General features: G+C 42.1%; 1 protein-coding gene and 1 long non-coding RNA gene across 2 annotated transcripts in view; one reads left to right on the forward strand and one right to left on the reverse strand.

Annotated features, from left to right (window-relative positions):
• LOC309528017 overlaps positions 1–19854 on the forward strand; it is a 53041-nt gene extending 33187 nt beyond the window's left edge. The window contains exons 2-3 of the long non-coding RNA XR_014217472.1: positions 17142–17263; positions 19759–19854. This is a non-coding gene — a long non-coding RNA (uncharacterized lncRNA). The remainder of the gene's footprint in view (positions 1–17141; positions 17264–19758) is intronic.
• On the reverse strand, positions 567–20515 carry LOC309527972 (visual pigment-like receptor peropsin). The gene is made up of 6 exons (XM_082215082.1): positions 19599–20515; positions 15324–15529; positions 6429–6528; positions 5674–5778; positions 3984–4207; positions 567–3439 (listed from the first exon to the last, which is right to left on the reverse strand). The coding sequence occupies exons 1-6, from the start codon at positions 19900–19902 to the stop codon at positions 2996–2998; spliced, it is 1383 nt and encodes a 460-aa protein (XP_082071208.1). The 5' UTR covers positions 19903–20515; the 3' UTR covers positions 567–2995.
• Positions 20516–23715: the final 3200 nt, after the last annotated feature.

Raw genomic sequence — 23715 nt, forward strand, 5'->3', positions numbered from 1 at the left:
AGGCTCAGTGGTTTAGACCACAGCGCCACCCATGTCCTTAGTTATGGTTATTATGGACCTCACTGGTCTAGCCAGGGACTGTGGCCTTTGGCCCTATACAAACAATGCCTCACATGCAAAGATTGTGGCACAGATCTGGAGGCATTCTCCATACAAAGAAACAATGGGGGAAAGACAGCTTTTGCTGCTAGACCAACAGGTGGGCAACTAAAAGGATAATCTGTCACAGACATAATATGTGAAGCATTGTGTTGAACATCAGGAGGGAGTGACAGGACCATTTTTTTAGCCATCCTATGGCCTCATCATCCTGCTTCAGCTTCCAAGGAAAAGGAAAAGACTTGGCTATTGGCATCATTTGGTTCATTTTGCTTCTGAAATGAACCCAGGATGAAACACACTATATGTATTAGCTTTTCATTAGTCATGGTAATGAAGTCCCTCGAGAAAAAAATCTCCTATTTTCTCCTAAAAATGAATGTGCCCTCAGTTCGTCTATGGCCATGAAAGACATCATAGTCCTCTTTCTTATTGCTTATAAAGTTTATTTGTTTTAAAATTGAAATTAGAGATGATAATCTCAAAACAAACATGCTGAGGGAGGAAAGGAAGGTTTTTTTGTAACCATCCCAAGGAATACAAATAGAAAAATGTACCTTTTGCAAAGACACATTAGGCTCTCCCCCCGCCCCCTCCCTTCATGCCAGTGAGTGTAAAATTCCACAAGTTTTAAAAATGATAATGACCCCCCCACACACAGACACCACATTTGGTGGTCAAATGTACAAATAGGATTCTATAGGCGCATGAAAAAAGAATATTCCAGAGCACAGATCTTTATCACATGTGCCCACTCATGGATACTGTGCTGTTGTCATGGCAGTCTTTGTATAAAAAGCCAAATGAGAAAGAAAGTTGTTTATATCCATGTTGAAAATGCTGCACCAGGGCCTGAAATCCATGCCAAATCATTTTAAAAACACAAAGAGCTCTCTTTCTCTCTCTATATAGTGAAGCAGTGTGCTTTTCATGGCGCATGACTGCAGGCTCCTGGTCTCATCACTGGCATTTTAAGGGCTCTCTGATAGAAGGGCAAGTAAACCCCTCAAATGCTGACCATAGAGAGACCCTAGGTACACCCCAAAATTTGTATGCCCCAGACTTGCTCCTAACTACAACAGCAGTTCCTACTTAGCCTTAGCACCTTTGTATAAATATAAGACCTCTCCTGTGACATTTCTGTTTATTTCACAAAAAATAAAGTATGCCTATTAGGGTTTTGCTGGGGGTTTTCTTCCCCCCTGCATGAACAACACCCCCCTTTACAGTGGAGAGATAAGCAATACAAATCCCAATCTCTCTCTTTTATTAATATTAGGGTCTTGTCCTGCTTGGCAGAAGGTTTAGAGATAAGATAATTCTATGAGGGCCAAAATAGGGACATAGCATTCAGCTGCATAACTTGCTATTCCTCAAATGATTATAAAGGAGCCTCATTCTTACTGGGATGGCAACCCATGGATGCCACCAGCCTCCCACCAATTATCAGAAGAGTCTCCCCCACTCCCATGTATTTTGGAGCCTTGTTTAAAAAAAGAAGTATGTCTTCCCAGTAAGAATTAGGTTCTTCTGCACCTGCAATTATTTAAGACAAAACAAGGTACATACCTTCCTGCTACATATTAAACTCATTTCTTGGTTTGGTTTGGTTTGGTTTGATCTGTTGTGGTTTTGCCATGAAGCTGGTGTTGGCAATTAAGGAAAAATTAAGAAAAAATCCTTCTGTGGTAGTTAGTTGATCTCTGATTTTTCTTTTTTTTAATAGAAAAATGGTTTGTATTATATGGTTTTATGTACAATGGTTGTAAACTGCTGTGATTTTTTTTAGAAGTGGCGGTATATAGATATAATTATAAATCAGTAAAGCTAGGTGAAGCTGCTTCTGAGGACAAAGAGGGACGCCGTTTCCTCGCCTCAATCTGCCTCCTCTACATATTACCCACAATTAGCAGGGCAAAGGTGTCATTTATATTTGTTAATTCAGGCGGGAAAACATGGTAGCAATAGCAACAGGCATGAAAAGCACCGGGTTGTCAATATGGCGTGCAGGGCAGTTTATTACATCTCACCTGTGGCCTGAGGTTCTTTCTGTCAAAGTGGGGCTTTAGAGAAAGAAGTCCAAGGGTCCCATTCAGAAGAGGAACAGGAAGGCCCCTCCTCCCCACTGGCAAGCAGCGCTCGGAAGTAAGTGAATTGATGCATGTTGCCATCTAGAGAGGGCTTTCCCCCATAAGACCGTTAAGTCCGGAATCTAAAATGACCTAACTGCACCTGCGATTAAGGACTCAGGACTTCGGCTCTAGTGGCTCAGCGGCAGCCTTCAGATTTAAGAACAAGGCTTTTGGCTCTCATAACTGCTCTCCGGTAGGCAGCACCTGGGACCTGAAATGTTTAGTCTCCCACAGGGAGTATGTTAAAAGATTATCCACCCTCTGGTGGCTGACTGTGGAGCAGCATTGCAGTGCTATTTCCTGACCGGCCCCTAAGTAAATGCACTGTTGTGAGGACTGCAAGCAAAGTGTATAAAGCCAGGATTTTTAGCAAGAAATAAAACCAGCCAAAAAGATATGTAACTTCTGAATTATATTATTTAGGTGGAGAAAATATTGGCGATTTTGTTTTTCTTTTTTTACATGCCAGTGAATGGATTTTCCCACAAAAACGTCTTTCACTTGCAGCTGCAGAGGGGGAAACGAATCCCTGCTCAGGCTAGATGTGCTGCTCACCTTTATATTTAATCAGCCACGCAGCAATTTTTATGAGTCTCCCCTATGTACCGCACATGCTTTTAGTGCTGGTTTTATGTGTCCTGCTTCATTGGAAGTCAAGCTGGTATGTCATGTTAAGTGCTAGAGGAAAGGGCAGGGGTGAAAGGAATTGGGGCAGCAGTATCCTATGGGTTGTGTTCACCGGCTGCACATTTTGAACAGCCGGGTCACAGCCTGTCGCATTCGATATCAGGGTTGTTGGATGGGGTATCAAAAGCACCAAGATACACCTCCCTGTTGACAGGGGGCGGGGTGTTAGAACGACTCCCCACACCAGAATCAGGACTCAGTGCAGGGTGAACTTCTGGCGCGTATTTCTCCTCTCTCTGAGAAGGCGAGTTCTCCTGTTTCTGCTTGAGGTTCTTGAACCGCTTGAGCTTCACGGGGTCCTTGATCTCTTTGGCACAGTGCAGCAAGACGAGGATGTCCTTCCGGAATTTGGAGCTCATTCCAAAGTAGATGATGGGGTTGTAGAAGCTGGCAGATTTCGCAAAAAGGCTGGCGAGGATGCTGGTTAAATTGGGCACAGAGTAACCATAGGCGGACCACATGGAGATGACCGCGTATGGGGACCAGGCTGTGATAAAGGCTGTGCAAATGACTATGGAGACCTAGAGGAGAGAAAACGAGACTTGCCAGTTTCCACTTTCTTGCCCAAGGGATCCCTGTAAAGAAGGTGGTCCTGGAAAACTGGGAGACTTGGATCGTATTTCCAAGTGTCTCATTGGCCCACAGACCTAATAAATAGGTTTCAATCCTCTAGAATTATCTGTCTCTTAGCTACCTCACATTTTAAGGTTGTCTAAGCTTTACAAGTGTTTTATATTAGAAAATTTAGTTTGCCCCTCACAAGCGCTGCATTTCCCAGCACCCTCAACAATTTACAGTTTCAGGATTCTTTTGGGGGAAGTCATGTGCTTTAAATGCATGGTTTGTATTCAGCCACACTGTGTGCATGTGTGTTTGAGAGGAAAGGGGGTGGCAGAGAGAGAAAAGGAGTATCCGTCCCACTTTTGACTTTAGCTCCATCCACCACTGGCCTCAATTCCACCCACCCCTTGTATGCTGCTCTGACTACTTCTCTGAAGGAAATGCAGCCTATGGCTTTTAAAAGTTTCTCCACCCAATGCAGACTAAAGAAAAGCCCAGACTGACCCTTGTGACGCTTCGTTCCATTCGCCTCTGTCTATCAGTTGGGTCACCTGCTCCGCTTAATGCATGGCTCGACTTGACAGTATTGATGATGGACACATAAGCGAAAACCATGACAGACACAGGCAGGAAGAAACAGCAGATGAAAATGGACACTATATAAGACTTGTAGATGGTTGAGAAGTTAGCTTTTGCCCAGTCTATTTCACATGTTCCATACATGCGATCTAGGAAGCAAAATAACTTGGTTAGTCATTCGTTGTTGTTTTTTTAAAAAAGCTTGCTGCGATTTACCAGTTTTAAAATTCATCAAGATTAATTTCTCTTTAGAATTCCAGGTGGAAAAGAAAATTGAAATGTCTTAATGAAGTCCAAAAATTACAGCAGAGTTATTGCTGTAATCTTCACTTTAGTTTAGCTTTCCACCAGAGTAATAAGCAACCACTTATTACTTAGGGACGCGGGTGGCGCTGTGGTCTAAACCACAGAGCCTAGGGCTTGCCGATCAGAAGGTCGGCGGTTTGAATCCCCGCGACAGAGTGAATTCCTGTTGTTCGGTCCCTGCTCCTGCCCACATAGCAGTTTGAAAGCACGTCAAAGTGCAAGTAGATAAATAGGTACTGCTCCGGCAGGATGGTAAATGGCATTTCCGTGTGCTGCTCTGGTTTGCCAGAAGCTGCTTAGTCGTGCTGGCCACATGACCTGGAAGCTGTCTGCGGACAAACGCTGGCTCCCTCGGCCTATAGAGCGAGATGAGCGTGCAACCCCAGAGTTGTCTGCAACTGGACTTAACTGTCGGGGGTACCTTTACCTTTACCTTTAATAAGCAACCACCTGCAACCTGCCCTTTTTAGCACAGAAATGGCAATGGGTTTGGTTGCACCACCACCAAAAGTGGCAATAACAAAACAGCCATACACTGTTGTGGGGGTGTAAAAATGCACAAGGAAAGAGCTTCCCAGCCTCCTTTGGAGATAGTTCTTCTTGAGTGGGTGAGGCATGAAAGATGCACAATCCAGTGGCGTAGCGTGGGGGGTGCAGGGGGGGCCCAGCCGCACCGGGTGCAACATCTGGTGGGGGGGCGCTCGCACTCGCAGCTCTCTGCGCCTACCTGGCTCACTCACTCTCTCTCACGGGTTAGGGGGCGCAAATTACTTGCCTTGTCCCGGGTGCTGACAACCCACGCTACGCCACTGGCTCAATCACAGTAGTGCTACCGTGCTCCTATGCTGACAAAGTGATCACCCCACCAACAGGAGTTCCCTTGAAATAGTTCCCACTGAGCAATGCAAAATGCTAAGTTAGAATTTTAAAAATCCATATGGATTTTCAGGATAGATGTGTGACTCTTCCAGTGAGATTTAGTTTGGGATTTTGAAGACTAAAAAAATTAAGATTAGTGATGCAATCCTAAATATGTCTATTGGACTCAGAAGTAAGGAAAATAGGGCTTACACTCAGGAAAGTGCATAAAGGGTTGCAGTCTAAATTGTAAAATGGTGATGCCTACGTCTAGAATGCTTAGATCTAGAAAACTGACCTAGATTCCAGCACTATTAGACTAAAATAGTGTAAAAATAATACTTTATTTAAATTGCTCATTGTAGATATTGGTTGTTGTGTTTCCAGATTCCCACACATACTTTAGAGAGAAATTCCCACAAAGACCTTCTCCTAGAGAGAAATTAATTACCTGTGTAACTGCCCCATCCCAGGACTGGAGCTACTGACCAGAAGAAAGCTGCTATCCATATAAGAAAAAGGGCCACATTGATGTTGCTATTGTTGATACAATGCCCTGAAATACACAGCAGAAATTTGGTGCTTAACTCATTTTGCTATTGTACACTTAAGGCACACAGTCATAATAAAGAAAAATGGCGTGGATACATTTGTGCAACCAGGAATCCTTGTAGATTCCCTACCCTTGATGGAAATATTGGGATTGCAGCCCTTAGGTTGGGAGGTTTTGCTGCAGATTTAATGAACCACAGATTAGCAGTGTTGCCAGAACCATAAACTGTGGTTAATCTTAACAATGGTCAGTTGAAACAAGAAAGCTTCATAAACTATAGTTAAGACTAACTGCATTTTGTCCAGGTTTGGACACAAGGCTTAACTGTGATTAGTCTTGAGTGGAAGCAAAAAACTTCTGAACTACTCCTGGCCCTGATAAAGGAGAAAATGGCAAGTGAGTGTGCACAAGTTTAAGGTTCACTTGCTTGCTACCTTAATGATAAACCATGGTTTATTGTTACAGTCAAATTAGAACAATATGTCTATAAGAGATTCTCTAGAATCAATGTGGAGGGAATAACCCAGTTTTCTTTTAAAAACATTTAAATTAGGGCAAGTTTGGCCTATTGTAAGAAAGGAATACCTGTGAGACAGGATATCAAGCCTTAATAACACAAAGCCATGCAGTTTGTGTTGTCCAAAATACCTTACCTCTGTCTGGATGACATCCTTTTATATAGCGAGTCACGCTAATCACTGTGAGTGTGTTAATGCTAGCAAGGCCAAACAGCAGTGTCAGAAATCCATCAACCTGGAAAAACAAATAGTAATAGGGTTGTTCCCACATCTAAGTTTCATAATGCCAGGAGCAATAACAAATATTGGGATGGTGCCAGTGAGCTCATATGTTCTTTAGGGCATACAAGCATCTTAGATATCAGTGAAATATTGAATGTCAGGGAGAGTTATCATCCATATGATCAGTGAACATGTAGGTATCTGAAAACCAGGGATAAATCATGTGATTGAGGAGTACATTAAATGAACAAGCAAACACATGCTTTAGACACACACTCCTAAGCTCCTGAATTACTGAAATGCAAAATAAAGAATAAAAGTGCATTTAACATTCTGTACAGAGAAAGACTATGAAGCAGTCAATCGAAGTATGCCATTGATTTCAGTGGAAGAGGCTCAGTTAAGTCAGTGGGGCTTGCAAAGTGCTTAACTGTGGATGGACTGTAGCCAAAAGAACTAAGCAGAAATCGAGCAGCTGAAACTCCCTATGTCAGGGAACGATTCACCCGCTAAAATAGCTTAGCTACAATGATCCACACTTGTCTGCCAATCTCCCGGTTGGACAACTGTATACATGGAGCTGCTCGTAAAGATAACTCAGAAGTTTCAGAATTTAGTTCAGAATTTGGCTGCCAGAATTCTGTCATGTGGGTAATTATAGAACTTCTTAGAGTATTTCAATGACTGCCCATTCACTTCAGGTCACACTTCAAAGTGCTGCTGCCTACCTTTAAGGTTCTAAATAGAGCCCTGCATGCCCTGCCTTCTCCCATACTATCCTGCCCTTGCAGTAAGGTCTTCTCTAAGAACTGTCACTTGTTGAAGTGTCTTATGCTAGGAAAAGACCTTTACTGTGGTGGTGCTCTGACGGACTGGCATTGACCTTATAGTCCTTTGGGCACAAGGTTTAGACATGATTCTTTCCCCAATGATTAGAAAGCGACTACATATATTTGGTTTTCAGTTTCTGTCTCTTAGTTTTAGTGTGGTTTGTTTTCATTTTTAGGATACTTTATATCTGGTTTTTATTGCATTGTGTTATTGTTGTCCTGCTGTCCATTTGGATTTACATGTTCTTGGAGTTGCGTACTATTTCATTACCCCTATTCTTGTGGTTTTAACAGCAGCTTGACAACGGCGTGCAATTGTTTATCAATAGGGATTTTCAAATAATGCAATGAGCACATTAAACTTAGTGCCAAACCATGGTTTGGTGTTCCAAGAACAATTCTTGATGAACATTGTGTTTGTGGGCTCTTGCCTTCCACAGCAATCATTCTTGGTTTACAGAAAACTATGGTTTGAAGAAATTAAGGAAATCAGCCCTGAGTGCTCACTGGAAGGACAGATTAAGCTGAGACTCCAATTCTTTGGCCACCTCATGAGAAGAGAATCATAGAATCATAGAGTTGGAAGACTCCCTGGAAAAGTCCCTGATGTTGGGAAAGATGGAGGGCACAAGGAGAAGGGGACGGCAGAGGACAAGATGGTTGAATAGTGTTCTCGACGCTACCAGCATGAGTTTGACTAAACTGCAGGAGGCAGTGGAAGACAGAAGTGCCTGGCGTGCTCTGGTCCATGGGGTCACGAAGAGTCGGACACGACTAAATGACTGAACAACAACAAATGGTTTGAAGAAAATAACAGACTATGACTTTAAATGGCAAAGAACTATCATTTGCTGTAAAAATTTCTAAGTGCTGAGCATGAACAGAGGAGGGAGGGCATAAGCCCAAAACTTATTTAGCTTATTTGACTAGTTTATTTACTCATTTGGTCTGTGGTCTTCTTCCATACATACAATAACTGCTCAAAAATCCTACAAATAATATTCCATTAACAAATGGGGACTATTCAAACATTACACCAACAACCTACATTGGTGACTGGAATATTATTTGTTGGATTTTTGAGAAGTTACCATACTTACTGAAGTGTGGAATAAAATAACCACTCAGGCATCTAAACTGGCAAATTAACTCTGACAACTTTACTAAACATCAAGGATGTTTAGCCAATCTCAGTATTGACTCTGTCATCTCTTCTTACCAATTAGAAAATATTAGCAGATTGTCAGTTTTGCTTCCCATCCCACAATTACATCAATACTGTTGTGGGCAATTTAGAGAGTAACAAATTTTTGTTCACTGATTGCGTGCTAAGACATGAACACAAGGAAGGGTCCCATATTTTAAACTGCAATATGCCCAGAGAACCCTATATCTCAATGTGCCTTTGCTTGAGGGCAATTCCCGTTTAACTCAAAAGCAATTACTTCCTGGTAAACATGTACAGGGCTGAGCTGCTAAATATGGAATGTATGTTTTTGGGGACTTCAGCTTCAGACAGCAAATTCATTTATTCTCCCAACTCTGGTGCACGTAACAAAAGCCTGACACACAGAAATATAGATGAAGTTTTTTCTGGTATGAATATAAGGGGTGAGAAAAGCTTCACTTGCTAAATTCCTGTATGCTCACCAGAGGTTTAATACACAGGAACACTTCTCCCTAAAAGTTGATAACCCTAGGAAGTCCTTACCTTTTAGAGGATACACTCCTATCTGAAACCCCAGAGAGCTCCTACTAGTCAGTGTATAAACCTTTTGAGATCAGGATACATCACCTCACCCCCTATATACCCTGTCAATTACTGTGTTCTTGTGGGGGGGGGGCATCCTGCAGATACCATTTTATCAGGAGGCGAAGGAATCAACCCACAGCAATTCCTGTCTGTTAAGTGTTAAGACAGTTGCCATCTCTATTGTCTTTTGGGCAGCTTTTGAAGATCTCCCTCTTCCAACATATCTCTAGCCCTACCTTTCCAGTATGACTGGCAACTATAAATCCAGGCCCTTCAGACACTGAAAGATCCATGCATGGTAGTCACACAGCAGCAAATATTCTATTTTAAGACTGACAACATCAGAATTTGTTAAGCAGATTTTTGGGGAGGGAATCTCCCCCCACAACCATCTTTCCTATACGGTAGTAGGCAACAGGAAATATTAGTAGGGAAAAAGCTCTCTTCACCCTTTCAGCTTTTGGTTTTGCTCCGTGAGTTTATTTTAAAGAGACTCCATTGTTAATTAACCAGGATGCTGAGGTGAGCTTACACAGCGTGTCTCCTCAGCACTTTTACCACCTGCTTTATCTGTTAATGCTCTTAAGGGCTGTCAGTTCTATGGTTTGGTTGTTATTTATTTCCATCTTATACAAATGTCAGGAATAATGAACTATATATAGGCATGAATCCCCAGGAATACCTGTGCTTCAGCTACTACTTAATTAAGTCTGAGAATCTAATTCTCAACGCCCATTCCATTTAACAATTTCCAGAGGGGTATTCGGGTTAGGCTGCTGTAGCAATACCAACAAATGTTCCTGTGGCACTTTAAAAACTGATTATTATTTATCCAGGGGTCAGACTCTTCGTCCCATCCATGCAGTGTTATCCTGAATTATAGGTAGATATGGAGGAGAAAACTGATGCATTTGAAGGTGAACCTACATAATTCACAATAATAATAAAAATTGAAATTTGTACTTTTGGAAATCTTTCAATGAAGATCTTCAATCACGTGGAACATGCTCTATGGGGAGCTGGCTTCAGGCATGAGGCCACTGGCAGACCAAGTCTGCGCTACAAAGATGCCTGCAAACATGACATGAGCCTGGTAACATCAACCCTGCTGTGTGGGAACCGCTTGCAGACGACCGCCTGGAGACTGACAGTCAGGTCATGTACCCATAGCAGTGACCAGAGGAGGAATGGCCACTGGGAGGAGGGCAGAGAGAAGAAACACCATGATGCATCTGCAGCAGCACAAGCAGACACCTACCCCAGCTGCAACAAAACATGTCTCCCCCATATTGGTCTCTACAGCCACAGCAGGCGCTGTAACCTTCCAAAAGTTTGACTTCACCTCCAAAGGTGCACTCCTCCATGGTCTCCCAGGACATATGGATGCCAACCAACGATACTTCCCTCTTGTTTCCCAGTGGCTCCTTTTTGGCAATAGTCCTGTTGCCGCTCAACGCCTGAGTTCACTATTAGGAGTGATAAGGTCCACCAGAATCCCAAACGCTGCTCACGGAACACTACTTTCATGAACAAATGTGTTTTGGTAACTCACGATATGAGAAGACTCACCAGATGAGACATACGTGGAATACCAACATCACTGTGAGCACAACTCTAAAACATGTTGCTTACTCAGATGTAAGTCCCACAATATTATGTGAGGCTGCTCCCTAGTATGAGCATTTAGGATTGTAGTCTGTGTGCATTTTGATGCTTCGGGGATTTTTTTAAAAGTCAGTCTGAGTTTCAGTCAGTTCCCTTGCAGCTGACATGACTAATTAATCCATGCTGGCAGCCTCTGCCAAGGCAAAAGGTTAAACACGTCCAGGGAATGAACTGTTTCTTGAGGACCGCTGGGTCAGTTTTGACGCATGCTAGCAGGGTGGACTGAGGAAATAAATAGAACACTTCTATCAACTTCGGCTGAGACACCAGCTGCAACCATCCAGCAGGATAGAGAAAGCCTGGCCACAGTTACCCATGCTCTGGTATTTAGACTACAGCAATGCATTGTGGGTGGTGTTGCCTTTCTTTTTTAAAAAAAGTCTAGAAACTGCAGGTGGTTCAATGTAGGCTACAATACTGTTAACTAGGACTTTGTCTTTCATTGCCAATGTTTCTTCAGCTCCATAGGCCCCCAGTCTGTCCGCGGTTTCAACTTAAAGTGCTCATCTAAAGGTTACAGAGCCCTTAATTTCTTGGAACCTAAATGATTACCTTCTCTTATATATGCATGCTCTCCTTAGAGGCTGTGGTCTATGTTCCCCTCCAAGTGAAGTGGGTAGTGACTAAGGAAAAGGACTTCTTGGTGGTAGCACCTCGGCTATGGAATAGCCGCCCCTTGGAGGCTCATCTGGAACTTTATCCAACGACTTTTCAGCACCAAATGAAGACCTTTTTATTCTCCTGGGTTTATATTTATTTAGTTGATTTGTATATCGTCTTTTGCACAAACCACAGAGCAGTTTGCAGAAGAATCAAACAAGGCAAAAACAATGCATAAAATCCCACTAAAAACCCACAACCCCTAAATGCAAAACATAGCAACCCACAACGGTTTACTAACTGCAGCAGAAACAAACCTAGAGCTCCTGGCCCTCCTGTCTGATCCTCTTTGGTGATCTTAAGAGCCTTTTAAAACCTCAAATGTTCGCATGTATTCCTAGTCCTCTGGCTACAACAGATGGTCCTGGCTCCCTTTCTATCTTCCTCATCTCTCTTGGGCTGCCAACTGGCTAGAATTATATTGGCCCAGACGGAATTTAATCCTCGATGCTTGTTGCTAGAACAGCAGTTTGTAAATCCATGTGCATGTTAGTCGGTGTTCCTTGCTGTTCACTGTACAGTAGTTAAGGTGTACAGAATGTATTGAGTCATGAGCGTTCCTGCAGCAGTAAACAAATTAGGCCACAATCCAGTGCAGATGTAGGTGGATTTTAAGGCCCCACTATTCCCTAAATCTTCCCCCCCCCCCTTTTCATTTATTGTCACCACAGGCCTCTTTCTATTGCATGTCTTAACACTGCTATTTTAAATAAATCCATTAGTGAGATCCATTTTCAAAGCACCAGCTGATTTCCTTTATGGGGGAAAACACTGAACATACTCAGAAGCACTGTACCTGTAGGTACTTCCTCTATTCTGTACCAGACAGAATCCTTTCCAGCTCTATATTCTGAACTCAGTACTAATAGAGAATCTGTTCCCATTTTGAAGGAATATTTAGCCATGCAGCCTAATCCTGTGCAGGTTTACTCAGAAGTAATTTCCTCACTGAGTTTAATGGGACCTTAGATTTTCTGGAGACGGCCCTGGTCTCTCCAACCAGATCCTGTCAGGGTGCCATAAGAAGAGCCCGCTTAGATCAGACCAAGGCAGTGAGCAGTGAGGTGGCAAGTTTGCAGGTGGCATTAAATTATTCAGGGTTTGTAAAACAAAACAAAAAACAGGGTTACAAAGAGCTTTGAAAGGATTTCTCCAAACTAGATATATATGGGCAATAAAATGGCAATTGTGGTTCAATGGAACTCAGAGTTAAAGAGGTGCACATTGCAGCAAAAATCACTAAGCGGTAACTGACCAGAGAACTTGGGGTAGTTGTGGCTCTTTCAGTGAAAATATAGTCTGTGACAGCTATGAAACTGGCAAATTACATGGTAGGAATCATCAGGAAAGGGATTGGAAAAATAAAACTGCCAATATTGTAATGCCTTCATACAAATCTGTGGTGTGACAACACTTGAAGAATGGGTACAGTTCCAGTGACCACATCTCAAAAAGGATTATTGTAGAGATGGAAAGGTGCAGCCAGGTTGATCAGGGGCCTGGAGCAACTCCCCTATTGGAAAAGATTACATTGCTTGGAGACTTTTAGGTCAGAAAGTAAGGTGGAAGGACACACATGATAGAGGTGTATAAAATTAGACGTGTAAAGAAATGAATTATGCATGGTGTGGCTAGAGAGAAGTTTTTATTCCTCATAACATCTGAACCCAGCGAAGTTCAAGATTTAGGGAAGTACTTCTTTACACCTCATTATTAAACGATGGAATTTGCTACCACAATATGTGGTGACAGCTATCGACTCAGATGGCTCTAGAAGAAAAGTAGACTAATTCATAGAGAATAAGAAGGCGATCCATGGCCACTATTCATGATGGCAACACGCTGCCTCCAGGATACCAGTTGCTGGGGGATAGCAGTGTGAGAGAGCTATTGCTCTCATGTCCAGCTTGAAGGCTACCCATAGGCATCTGGTTTTCTGCTGTGGCAAACAGGGTACAAAAGTACCGTAGGCCATTGGGCTGATCTACCAGGGATGATGATGATTTAGATCACCATCCTGTTTCCCAGCCTACACTGGGTGTTCATGGTTCACGATTGTGTACCATGTGTACCATTCTATTGTGTAGAATCACTTATTCAACCCTTGATCGTCAAAAACTTACTATTCACGTTTCACCTCACCCTCAGCAACATCTCCTTATATTAGAGTTTGCAAACAGAATTAGCAATCTTCATTTCTGGTGAAATGAATGCTTAGGACACTCTTCCCAAACCACTGAACAAATGAATTTCACTCCTATGTATATAAAGTTTGTTTGCCAAGTATCACACACATCAAGTATTAGGTATTTTAAATCAAGGGCAGAAATATGTTTCTATACATGTAAAGCCAAATTGTAAATTCTGGTGTGGTTTATTTTCCTTCAAAATATTACCAATGATTTCAGTATTGGTCATTTCATAGAAATCTGATGGCATACTGTGACTGCACATTCTGAAGTCTGTTAACACAATTTTAGTTTCCTCTTTGCAGGTTAGAAAAATAATTAAAAATGGAATGTTGTTGTTGGCAAAAGTTTGTTTTGTGAAGCCAGAGTTCTAGTCAAAATGACAGCCAAACAAACACTGACAGCAGAAAGACATAATTTTTCTGTCACCTGATATATCTGGCATACCTCTCAACAAATTAGGTGGCAATTAACTCATGCTACACTTTTAAGAAATGTTGGCAAAAACATTTCTTCTTTAATTTAAATGTGGACAACGTTCTTCATATGTTCTGTTTAAAGCTCTGTTGTGGACATGCATTTGTTTTAATAAAATATTTACACAGTCACTTGACTAACATTTTTGCATGAAAATTGAATAAAGGGGCATTTGTTTCAGCATCTCTGCCCAAAATGTGGCCCAATTTGGATTTCCATTACCTGCTAAATGGTCTCAGAAACACTATCCTTCAGTTTTTACAGGCAAAATGGAGCCAGAAGTTGACCATAAAATGAATAATCCAAAGGAAAGTGTAATCCCGAATTCAGCTCAGTTACAAAAGAGAGTGCAAACCTGCACTCAATTCAATTGCCTAAATCTTACTGGATATTTTGCTGATTGATTGATTGATTGATTGATTTGATTTGGGATTAGTGGGATTTAAGCTGCCTAACTGTGTGCAGGCCTGTAGCCTAACTGTGTACAGGATTGCAGCCAACTGACAACTTTCCCATGGGGGAGGGGGGGAAATTACATGCTACCTTTAGCTGAAAATTGAAGGCCAGTATTCTGGTACTGCAGTGTCATCTGGATATCCAAAAGTTACATTATCTCCTGCTGGTCTCCCAAGCTTTGAGCAGAGAGGTCAATGATTTTTCATTGCACCTTTTAAAATTTATTTATTTATTTAGCTGGACCAGCTCCAACTTTTTTTCCACCAAAGGAAGCACTTGTAAATGCTGGAGTAAATCCACCCCTCTCTTTCCCACATTGATCTTGATCTAGCACAGAGTGCACCCAACAGAGCCTCACCGACGTATATCATGACCTGCCAAGTACTTGATGACCCCTCCTCCCGTTGTTTTTTTATTGCACATCAGGGAGAAAAAAAATAAATGGGAAGTTTACTGAATGCTGGATACTTGTATGTAGTTGGTGAAAGGTATTCGGCTTAGTGATTCACAACTTATGCAGCACTAGTATGGCATTATATCTGCCCTAACCACTTAACCAGGGTTTGTAAACCAGCTTCCAATTAATGAATAAGATGCAGGACATGGTTAGCATTGGTATAGATGTAACACTAATCCATGATTAAAGTGACAAGGGAAGAAAGGTGGTTGAATTTGCTCTGGAGAGGTGAGGAGGGAATGCATTGTGTCTGTACTAGGCCATGGATTATATGATATTTATGTTTCATGACTGGCCGAGCCACAGAAATTTAGTTCTTACCTGACAAGTCCATATGGATGTGATCAGAAATCCATCATCTCTGAATACGTTGAAGATTTCAATGATCCCGCGGGAATAACCAAAGACAGACACACTGGCATCAGATACAGCTAGGTTAAATGTCAAGTAGTCCGTGGGCTGAAGGGTAGCCCGCTGTCTATAGAGTACAAAAATTACAATGCTGTTCCCAAACCAAGACATCCAACCTGGAAAATAAAAGGAAATGCTCAGAATGAAAAGCTGCAAAAAGCAGCCCTTGTCAAGTAGGAAACACTTCACAGCACGGACACACAACATTATAATTATTGCAGCTTCTCCACTGGAACCTTGTAATGCTGCAATCAGCTGAACGTAAGTGAGGAATGGGACTGTGTGTTCCTCTTATTTGCTTTTTAATGAACATGCAAGAATATGTTGTGGTACCTTAAAAAGTAACAAACTGTATAATAGCATACGTGTTGTTGAGAAGGGTGAGGTCAGAAGGAAATTAAATGCATGCAGTACTGATGGCCAATTGCATTGTTAAAGCCAGCTATTCAAGAGCAGTTGACAATAAGTTTGTGAAGGATCCATAGTCAAGCCTTACTAATAGCGCATTGAACACCATAGGACTTAGTTCTCAGTAGATAATGGTTAGGATTGTGTCATGCTTAATGAGATCACCAGGGACATGCCCTCAGGCCTCAGATTTGGCCCTGAAATCAAGGTCTGGGATGCCCCTGTCCAGGGAACCCTATAGAGGAGATAGGAGCATACCATTAAAATAAATGCATGTAACTTCTTCACAGACATAGGAAAATAATACTGGTAGACTGATGGATAAGATGGTCATACTAGCAAAAGTAGTTTCTTCAAGAAGCATTTCTTGAAGGGTCAAAGAGACTTGGCAAAGGCAGGATTTAGAAAGTTTCACCACAGGGTTGAGGGACTTTTGCCCATCTGAGTGCCGGATTCCATCATGCAGAAGCCTTTGAAGGCCATGTTGGTGGGAGAGATCAGAGGAGGGGAGAGCTCATAGTGGGGCAGATCAGAAGCAAAAGTGCATGAAGTCATGGAAAGGGCTCTTACCTTTGTACAGTGGGCTACATTCTAGCCGTGAAAAAGATAGAGGTTTCCATGTGCATCTTTTTCCAGCAAGGCAAGCAAAGAGGCCTCATTGCATATCAAAGACCCATTCCAGCCAGGGAGAAGCACTCAAGAGGGCACAGAGCTGGGCCAGTGAGGACTGTGGCATGGACAAGGAAGGGCTGGATGAGGAGGCCTGAAGGGCTGCATCCTGCACCCAGGCTGGAGGTTCCCCACCCTTACTCTGCAGCATCAATCTGCAGATGGGGACCATCTGTTTATCAAGAGGCTTTCAACCCACTGGACAAGTAACCATTTTCCTTTCCTTTTTTTGAATTGGGCATCCTTGAGTATATCTGAAGATAATTTTAAGAACACAAGGAAAGCCTGGTATGATCAGATCAAAGGTCCATTTAGTCCAGCATCCTGCTCTTACAGTGGCCAACAAGATGCTTTCGAGAAGCCCACAAGCAGGACCGGAGCACAAGAGAGCCCTCTCCCCACTTGGGGTTCCCAGAAAGCGCCATTCAGAGTCGTGCTGCCTCCAACGCTGCAGGGAGAAGATAGTCACTGTGGCTCATAGTCTCTGGTAGCTTTATCCTCCATGAATTTGTCTAGCCCTCTGTCATGTGTCTGGTTTGTTTTTTGTGTCTGCTTTGTTTTTTGTTTAAACAGGAAGTGACACATATACAAACAATCAGCAAATACAGACTTTCAGGTTTAATTTTGTGTTCATTTTTTATGACTTTCTAGTTCATTATGTTTTCCACACGCCCATCCAGACTGAAGAAGATGAAGATTGTGGTTGTGCAACGTTAAGACAAGCAAACTGCTCAAACTCCAGTTAAGACAAATCAAGGAACATCGTTACTTCAGTAAGTACTGGTTATGTGCTAGAACAACAATTAAGCACATTTAAACAAACATAGTGCACTAATGACACTTAAAGCCCTAATTACTTAGCAGCTGATGATTACAAGGACAAAAAAAGGTTTTAAACTAAGAGGTGGTTGTCAGTGGCAATTAAACATTAAGGAGCACCTCCTATAAAATTCTGCCAGTGATGCATTAGAATCATCTTCTTATTTATATATTTAACAGGATTTATATACCACTTAATCATCAAAACCTCCAATTGGTTTACACAAATGTATTTCAAACTTGTACCTTTCTGAATCTGGCAATGGAGTTCTCTGATCAAAAAATGTTTTCAAAAATGCACATATTGGGGACATGTGCATAAAATGTATATATTAGTAAAAACAGTTTACAAAAATGCATTATACATATTGCATACAGAAATGTACTGGACAAAATTGCATACATAAGGTGAATATTGGGAGAAATCTGCAGTGAAATGCTGATCAGGTCTCATGAGGACTTTTAAAATTTAATTTCACAAACTGATGCAGAGATGGGGAGAACCGAAGAGTAGAAAAATGTGAAACTGAGAGAAACTGAAGTTGACAGATTCATCTATTCCTACCATAGTAAGGCCAACATCTTGGATGGTTTACAACCAGTGGCGTAGCGTGGGGGGTGCAGGGGGGGGCGGCCGCACCGGGCGCAACATCGGGGGGGGGGGGCGTGCTCGCACTTGCAGCTCTCTGCCCCTAGGGCAGAGGGGGCGCAAATTACTTGCCTTGCCCCGGGTGCTGACAACCCACGCTACGCCACTGTTTACAACACACTACATTGTGTTGGAGGTGCTCCTTCTGCTAAACACAGGTGAGAGGTGAGGTTAGGAGACAGCATTCCAAACTGTTTGCCATGACACTTTAGTGTGTCAGTTGCAGTGTGTATGTCTGTCACGCGAACGCTCCCCGTGCTCCTCCCAGGGCTGGAAAGTGGTTGGTTTAACCTCCAGTTTGCTAGTAAAACTGAATTACGGTACTGTGTCGTGAAATGATGTATGTCTAAAAAATGTCACCAACACGAAATGTTTGGAAAGCTCTGGGTTAGGGCAATGGGTATTCACATTCTCTGTGTGAATTAATTGTAACAAAGCACTCCTATATCAGAAAAGAAACACTTTAGTTTTGACTTATTGTATTCATGTGTAAAACAAAGTTCTAATCAGCTAAAGTAAAAAAGAAAAAGTAGAAAAGAAAAGAACAATTCAACCAGCTGTCCTCCCATGTTAAAATTGTAGGAGAAACTGCATCAATAATTTTGACCATTGCCTTAGAAAACACATATTTAGTTCACTAATACCGATGTAGAACGTTATCTAGCAACTTCGGAATATCGAATGCATTAAAAATTAAGAATTAAGAAGATTCTGCTCTTACTCTTGATAGTGTCTCGCTTATTTAAAATGTTTAAAATCTTGACACTAGGACTCTCTAAAATATTGGGTCTATAAGAACAGTGATATTCCTATGATAGGCCTCAGCTATTCACCAGCTTGATATATTACAGGGTCAGTATCTTAAAGGGGGGGAAATGCAGCACTGCTGTTTTATTATTAAGTAAGCACAGGAGTGCGAGTATGTTCAAACTTCTGTACTCAAATGTCTAGAGTTTAATAATGCTTGTAACAGTAAATGTTACACAGTGTAGAGTACTTTTTTGAATGTAGAAACAGCTTAAAGTCTTACAAATTTAATAGGGCAAATGGCATAATTTATTAGTCTTTTATTGTTCCACAATATTTTTATATTTGCTGCAACAGACTAACACAGTAATCACCCTGGAAATTATCAGCTACATACATCACACACAAACTTTAATAAACTGAATTATTTTTAGCATGCAAAGCAAATACATCTTTTAGTTAGCAAGAGGTAGAGTATTGGAACAGTAAATAAGTGACAGCAGTATTTCGCTAGGATAATATGAGGTCATCTATTTCCGCACATGATTCTTCTCCCATCCATTTTATTTCTTTGCCAAAGAATCTTCAACTGCACTTTAGTAGAGGAGCAGCTTGGATTATATGTAGGCTGGTTAACCCCAAGTATTTGGACTCAAGCCATTTTAATCCCTTTGAAATGAATGGGAGCTAATCCAGTTAAAGTCCAGTATTTCATCTTACCTGGACTGGACTTAACAATATTGTCTTCCCCTCCCCGCTTCCAAACATTTCAATGTTTTCTTTAGTAAAAATGCACCACTGTTCTGTTTTAATAAGAGCTGCAACTAATTAGGCTCAACAGAAGTCCCTGTGAATTTTGCAGGCATGCTTAATCCATAAATCCATATACATACCCAGAGCCAGTAGATAGAAGCCAATGATCTTCTCTCCTTGTTCTGAGACAGGAGCGTCTTTGTTCAAAAAGGAGATATTGTTGTTTCTCCATGGTGCCTGAGGGGAACTCTGAAAAGACATTTTCTGTAGTTTCTGACCCAGAACTTGCCCTTTCCCCAGGTCCTGGTGCAAAGAGAAAGAAACCGACCTGTGCCTTCCCGAAACCTCCGATCGCTCTCTTTCTATGGAGCCCCGAGACTGATAAGGCAGAGGGGAATCTAAGGCGACAAGTAGCAGCTTTGCAGCCTGCTGGCCTGCTTGCATTTGCTAATCCTATCTATTAATACTGGTGATCACCAATCTGTGACTAGACAAAGACCCTGGCGCTTTGTCATTTACCTGGGGCTAAAGTATGCAGATGGTCACTTCAGCATGTAAAACTGTGGCATCAAAAAATGGAGGTCAGCTTGAGAAAAAATATGTAGTAGGTAAAAATCAGGCTTACAATATGAAAACACAAGGTGCCCACATTCATTATGTGCAGAGACACATAGCCATAAATTGTTCTGAAGGAATTTCGTCATCATAACAACAGCAACAATAATACCCCAGCCACCTGGGTAGCTTCCAGCATGTATAAAAATGTAATATAACATCGAACATTAAAACCTTTCCAATACAGGACTGCCTTCAGATGTCTTCTAAAGGTTATACAGTCATACCTTGGAAGTCAAACTGAATCCGTTCCGGAAGCCCGTTCGACTTCCAAAACGTTCAGAAACCAAAGCACGGCTTCTGATTGGCTGTAGGAAGCTCCTCCTTGACATCTGATGGGAGGGCATTCCACAAGGAGGGTGCCACTGCTGAGAAGGCTCTCTGCCTGGTTCCCTATAACTTCACTTCTCTCAGTTAGGGAACTGCCAGAACGCCCTGGGAGCGGAACAAATTAAATTCTTAATCCAAGGTACCACTGTACCACCAAAATTAGACATTTTGGTGTTTTGTAAAAGAGATTGAAATACTAAGCACCCTCAAGTTACATAACAACATAGTTCCCTTGTTGAACAAGCTACATGAATATTTGTATTTTGGAAAAATGACCTCCAACTTTTGGGCATCCACCTCCCCCCCCCTTCCAACACGATGGGAAAGGAATCAGCAGTGCAGTTTCTGGGAAAGCAAACTGAGGTTTGGCTTAGCGTTGGGTCGCTCCTGGTTCTTTTGTGTGCTCGCCAAAAGAATTGTTTATGGAACGCAGGCATTTAGGCCATGTGGTAAAGAATATGAATTTCATCACAAGGCATTATTTCATCACAGCTCAATAGATGCATCGTTATGTCACAGACAGGATATAAGTATTTTGTGTACTTATAAGATTTTTGGCACATCATACTGGCTGGCAATTTGAAGCAACCAGCTTTCTGCCAATATAAAGCAAATATAACATTTTATAACCAAACCAATAGTGCAGCCTTTGTATGCGAGAGCTTTTACTCCGAAAGGTACACGACTAATACTGAAGTACTCAGAAGCCATTAACCTTTTAGTAATTAGAAAGACACTAATAATCTTGTTCAACAAGCTAAATTATTCACTGGAAAATCCCCCCCCTCATACTGGGATATGTTGCTATGAGCCATGATGTCCCTTTAGGCTTTGGTATAGACAGGTTACTGAAGGCAGGGAGCAGTGATGCCCATATACCTGCAGAAACATTTGGTTCCAAGCATCTGAAATGTTCTTTGAGTCACACATGAACACAGTTTTGACTAGTTTGGCAGCACTACCAACAAGTTAGGGGGGGGCGTGGCATCATGGCAGCCTTCTGCACCTCCTTTTTCAAAGCCAACTGCCATTGTAACAATCATGGCCAGTGAGTATTTTGATTACCTTTCCTGTTCACTGTTGAGGTTTTGACCAGGGCTGCATTTGCTGCCTGTCCTCATCCCGGCATTCATGGGCAACCTAGGGTTTATTTCTAGCCTTCCTTACAGCACAAATCCTCTTCTGTGGGAAGGACAGAAAGAGAAAAACAACAACAAACGAATATAAGCTTAACTTGTTTTAACAATGTCAACATAGCAATAGGACATGGGGAATATTTTCAGACTTAGAAACAACAACGAACATTTACTCACGTTTTTGATAAACTGTATGAGTAGACTTCTTGTGCTAACATCAGAAATGGTTCGTGAACTTCTGAATGGAACAGAATAACAGAAAATCGCTTTTCATTTGGAAAACCATGTGTACCTTAAAGAAGAGTTCCACACTTGGAGAAGGGACTAGATTACCCTTGAGGCCCCTTCCAACTCTACAGTTCTAGCCCCTTCAATTTATCCTTTAGATCAGAGTGCCCTCTAGAGTCTTGTAGCATTTTATGCAGTCCTCTGATTGTCAGTTCCCTTTCCCAAATCCTGCTTGGTTCCTAAATTAAGACTCTCCCTCTCTCTGGGTGCAACGAAGAGCTTCAACCAGACTTGTACACTTTCTTTATTGTGCTCACAATAAGAAGTCTTCCCCCAAAGACAAAAAGGTTTTGAATAAACAACGCCAAAGGGTAACAAACAACATATAAGCCAAATGTCAATCCCTTCCAATAAAAATGGCCACAGTTGAAAAGTGCTGGAAATTGGCACATTAAGCCTTTTTACTGTTAAACAAGCATGTGATTATTTTTTTCTGTGTAAACTATTATTCATTTAGAAAATTAATAAACTGCTTGATCCAAAAACAAACAAAGAAACAAACAATTTCCAAGGCCCAGATCCAACTACATAAAAACAAGACTCAAATATACAGGGGTACAGAGTTACAGAAGAACAAGCACCATGTATCTTAACAGGCATGTGGTTAAAGGGGTGGGAGCTGCATAGGTAAAGGTAAAGGGACCCCTGACCATTAGGTCCAGTCGTGACCGACTCCGGGTTTGCAGCACTCATCTCGCTTTACTGGCAGAGGGAGCCGGCGTACAGTTTCCAGGTCATGTGGCCAGCATGACTAAGCCGCTTCTGGCGAACCAGAGCAGCTCACAGAAACCCTGTTTACCTTCCCTCCGGAGCGGTACCTATTTATCCACTTGCACTTTGAGGTGCTTTTGAACTGCTAGGTTGGCAGGAGCAGGGACCGAGCAACTGGAGCTCACCCTGTTGCGGGGAATTGAACCGCCGACCTTCTGATTGGCAAGCCCTAGGCTCTGTGGTTTAACCCACAGCGCCACCCATGTCCCTGGGAGCTGCATATCACACTTTAAAACTCCTGTGTGGCGCCACCCTCACTGACCAGCTCCAATACTTCTGGATTGGAGAACTACTTTGGGCCAAGTGGTTTGAATGAGGCTGGGTGGGACATCTCTCACGGATGCTTTTGTGATTCCTGCATTGCAGGGGGTTGGAATAGATGACCCTTTAAGTCCCTTCCAACTCTACAATTCTGATTCTATTATGAGAAAACCGGCATTAGAAAAGCTGCCCTCTTAGCCTGCATTTTGATCTGGATAACTGTGACTTCAAAGATGAATGGGAACCCTTTACAAAGTATTTGAAGACGCGAACTGGACTCCTTGGCAGGCTTTGAATAAACATTCACAAACTTTTTTATTGATGATAACCAGCTAAATAGTTTGAGGATCTATATAACTGTGTAACATGCAGAAAACAGCATTCTTAAAGAAATCAAAGACTGGAACTGGGGGGTGGGGGTGGGTGGGTTTTGTGTGGGAGTGTGGGGGGAGGGAGGAAAAATGGGGAAAAAATAAGGATGATATGTTTCTGGATAATATGTTTTGTTTTAATTTTGAATAAAAAAAGTTTTAAAAAAAACAAAGCAACTACTCCATTCCAAACATAAAAATCGAAAGAATAATGCTGGTGGTTAACAAAAGAGGTTCAAAGACTATCTCAAGGCGAATCTAAAAAAATGTAGTATAAACACTGACAACTGGGAAACACTGGCCTGCAAGCGCTCCAGTTGGTGAACAGCCTTTACCAAAGGTGTCATGGGCTTTGAAGACACTCAAACTCAGGATGAAAGGGAGAAACGCGCTAAGACAGGGGTCTGCAACCCGCGGCTCCGGAGCCGCATGTGGCTCTTTTACATCTTTGCTGCGGCTCTGGGGCGGATACTAGCGAGGGGAGG

The sequence above is a fragment of the Podarcis vaucheri genome (genome assembly GCF_965113315.1).
Source record: "Podarcis vaucheri genome assembly, chromosome: 3".
NCBI classification, from domain to species: Eukaryota; Metazoa; Chordata; class Lepidosauria; order Squamata; family Lacertidae; genus Podarcis; species Podarcis vaucheri.

Coding starts and splice junctions, on each gene's coding strand:
- LOC309527972 (XM_082215082.1), bottom strand. CDS start 19,902: ATGCAAGCAGGCCAGCAGGCTGCAAAGCTGCTACTTGTCGCCTTAGAT. Junction 6,529..15,323: donor CATCCATATGGACTTGTCAG/GTAAGAACTAAA, acceptor TTGTTTTTCCAG/GTTGATGGATTTCTGACACT. Junction 4,208..5,673: donor GGGATGGGGCAGTTACACAG/GTAATTAATTTC, acceptor TTTGCTTCCTAG/ATCGCATGTATGGAACATGT.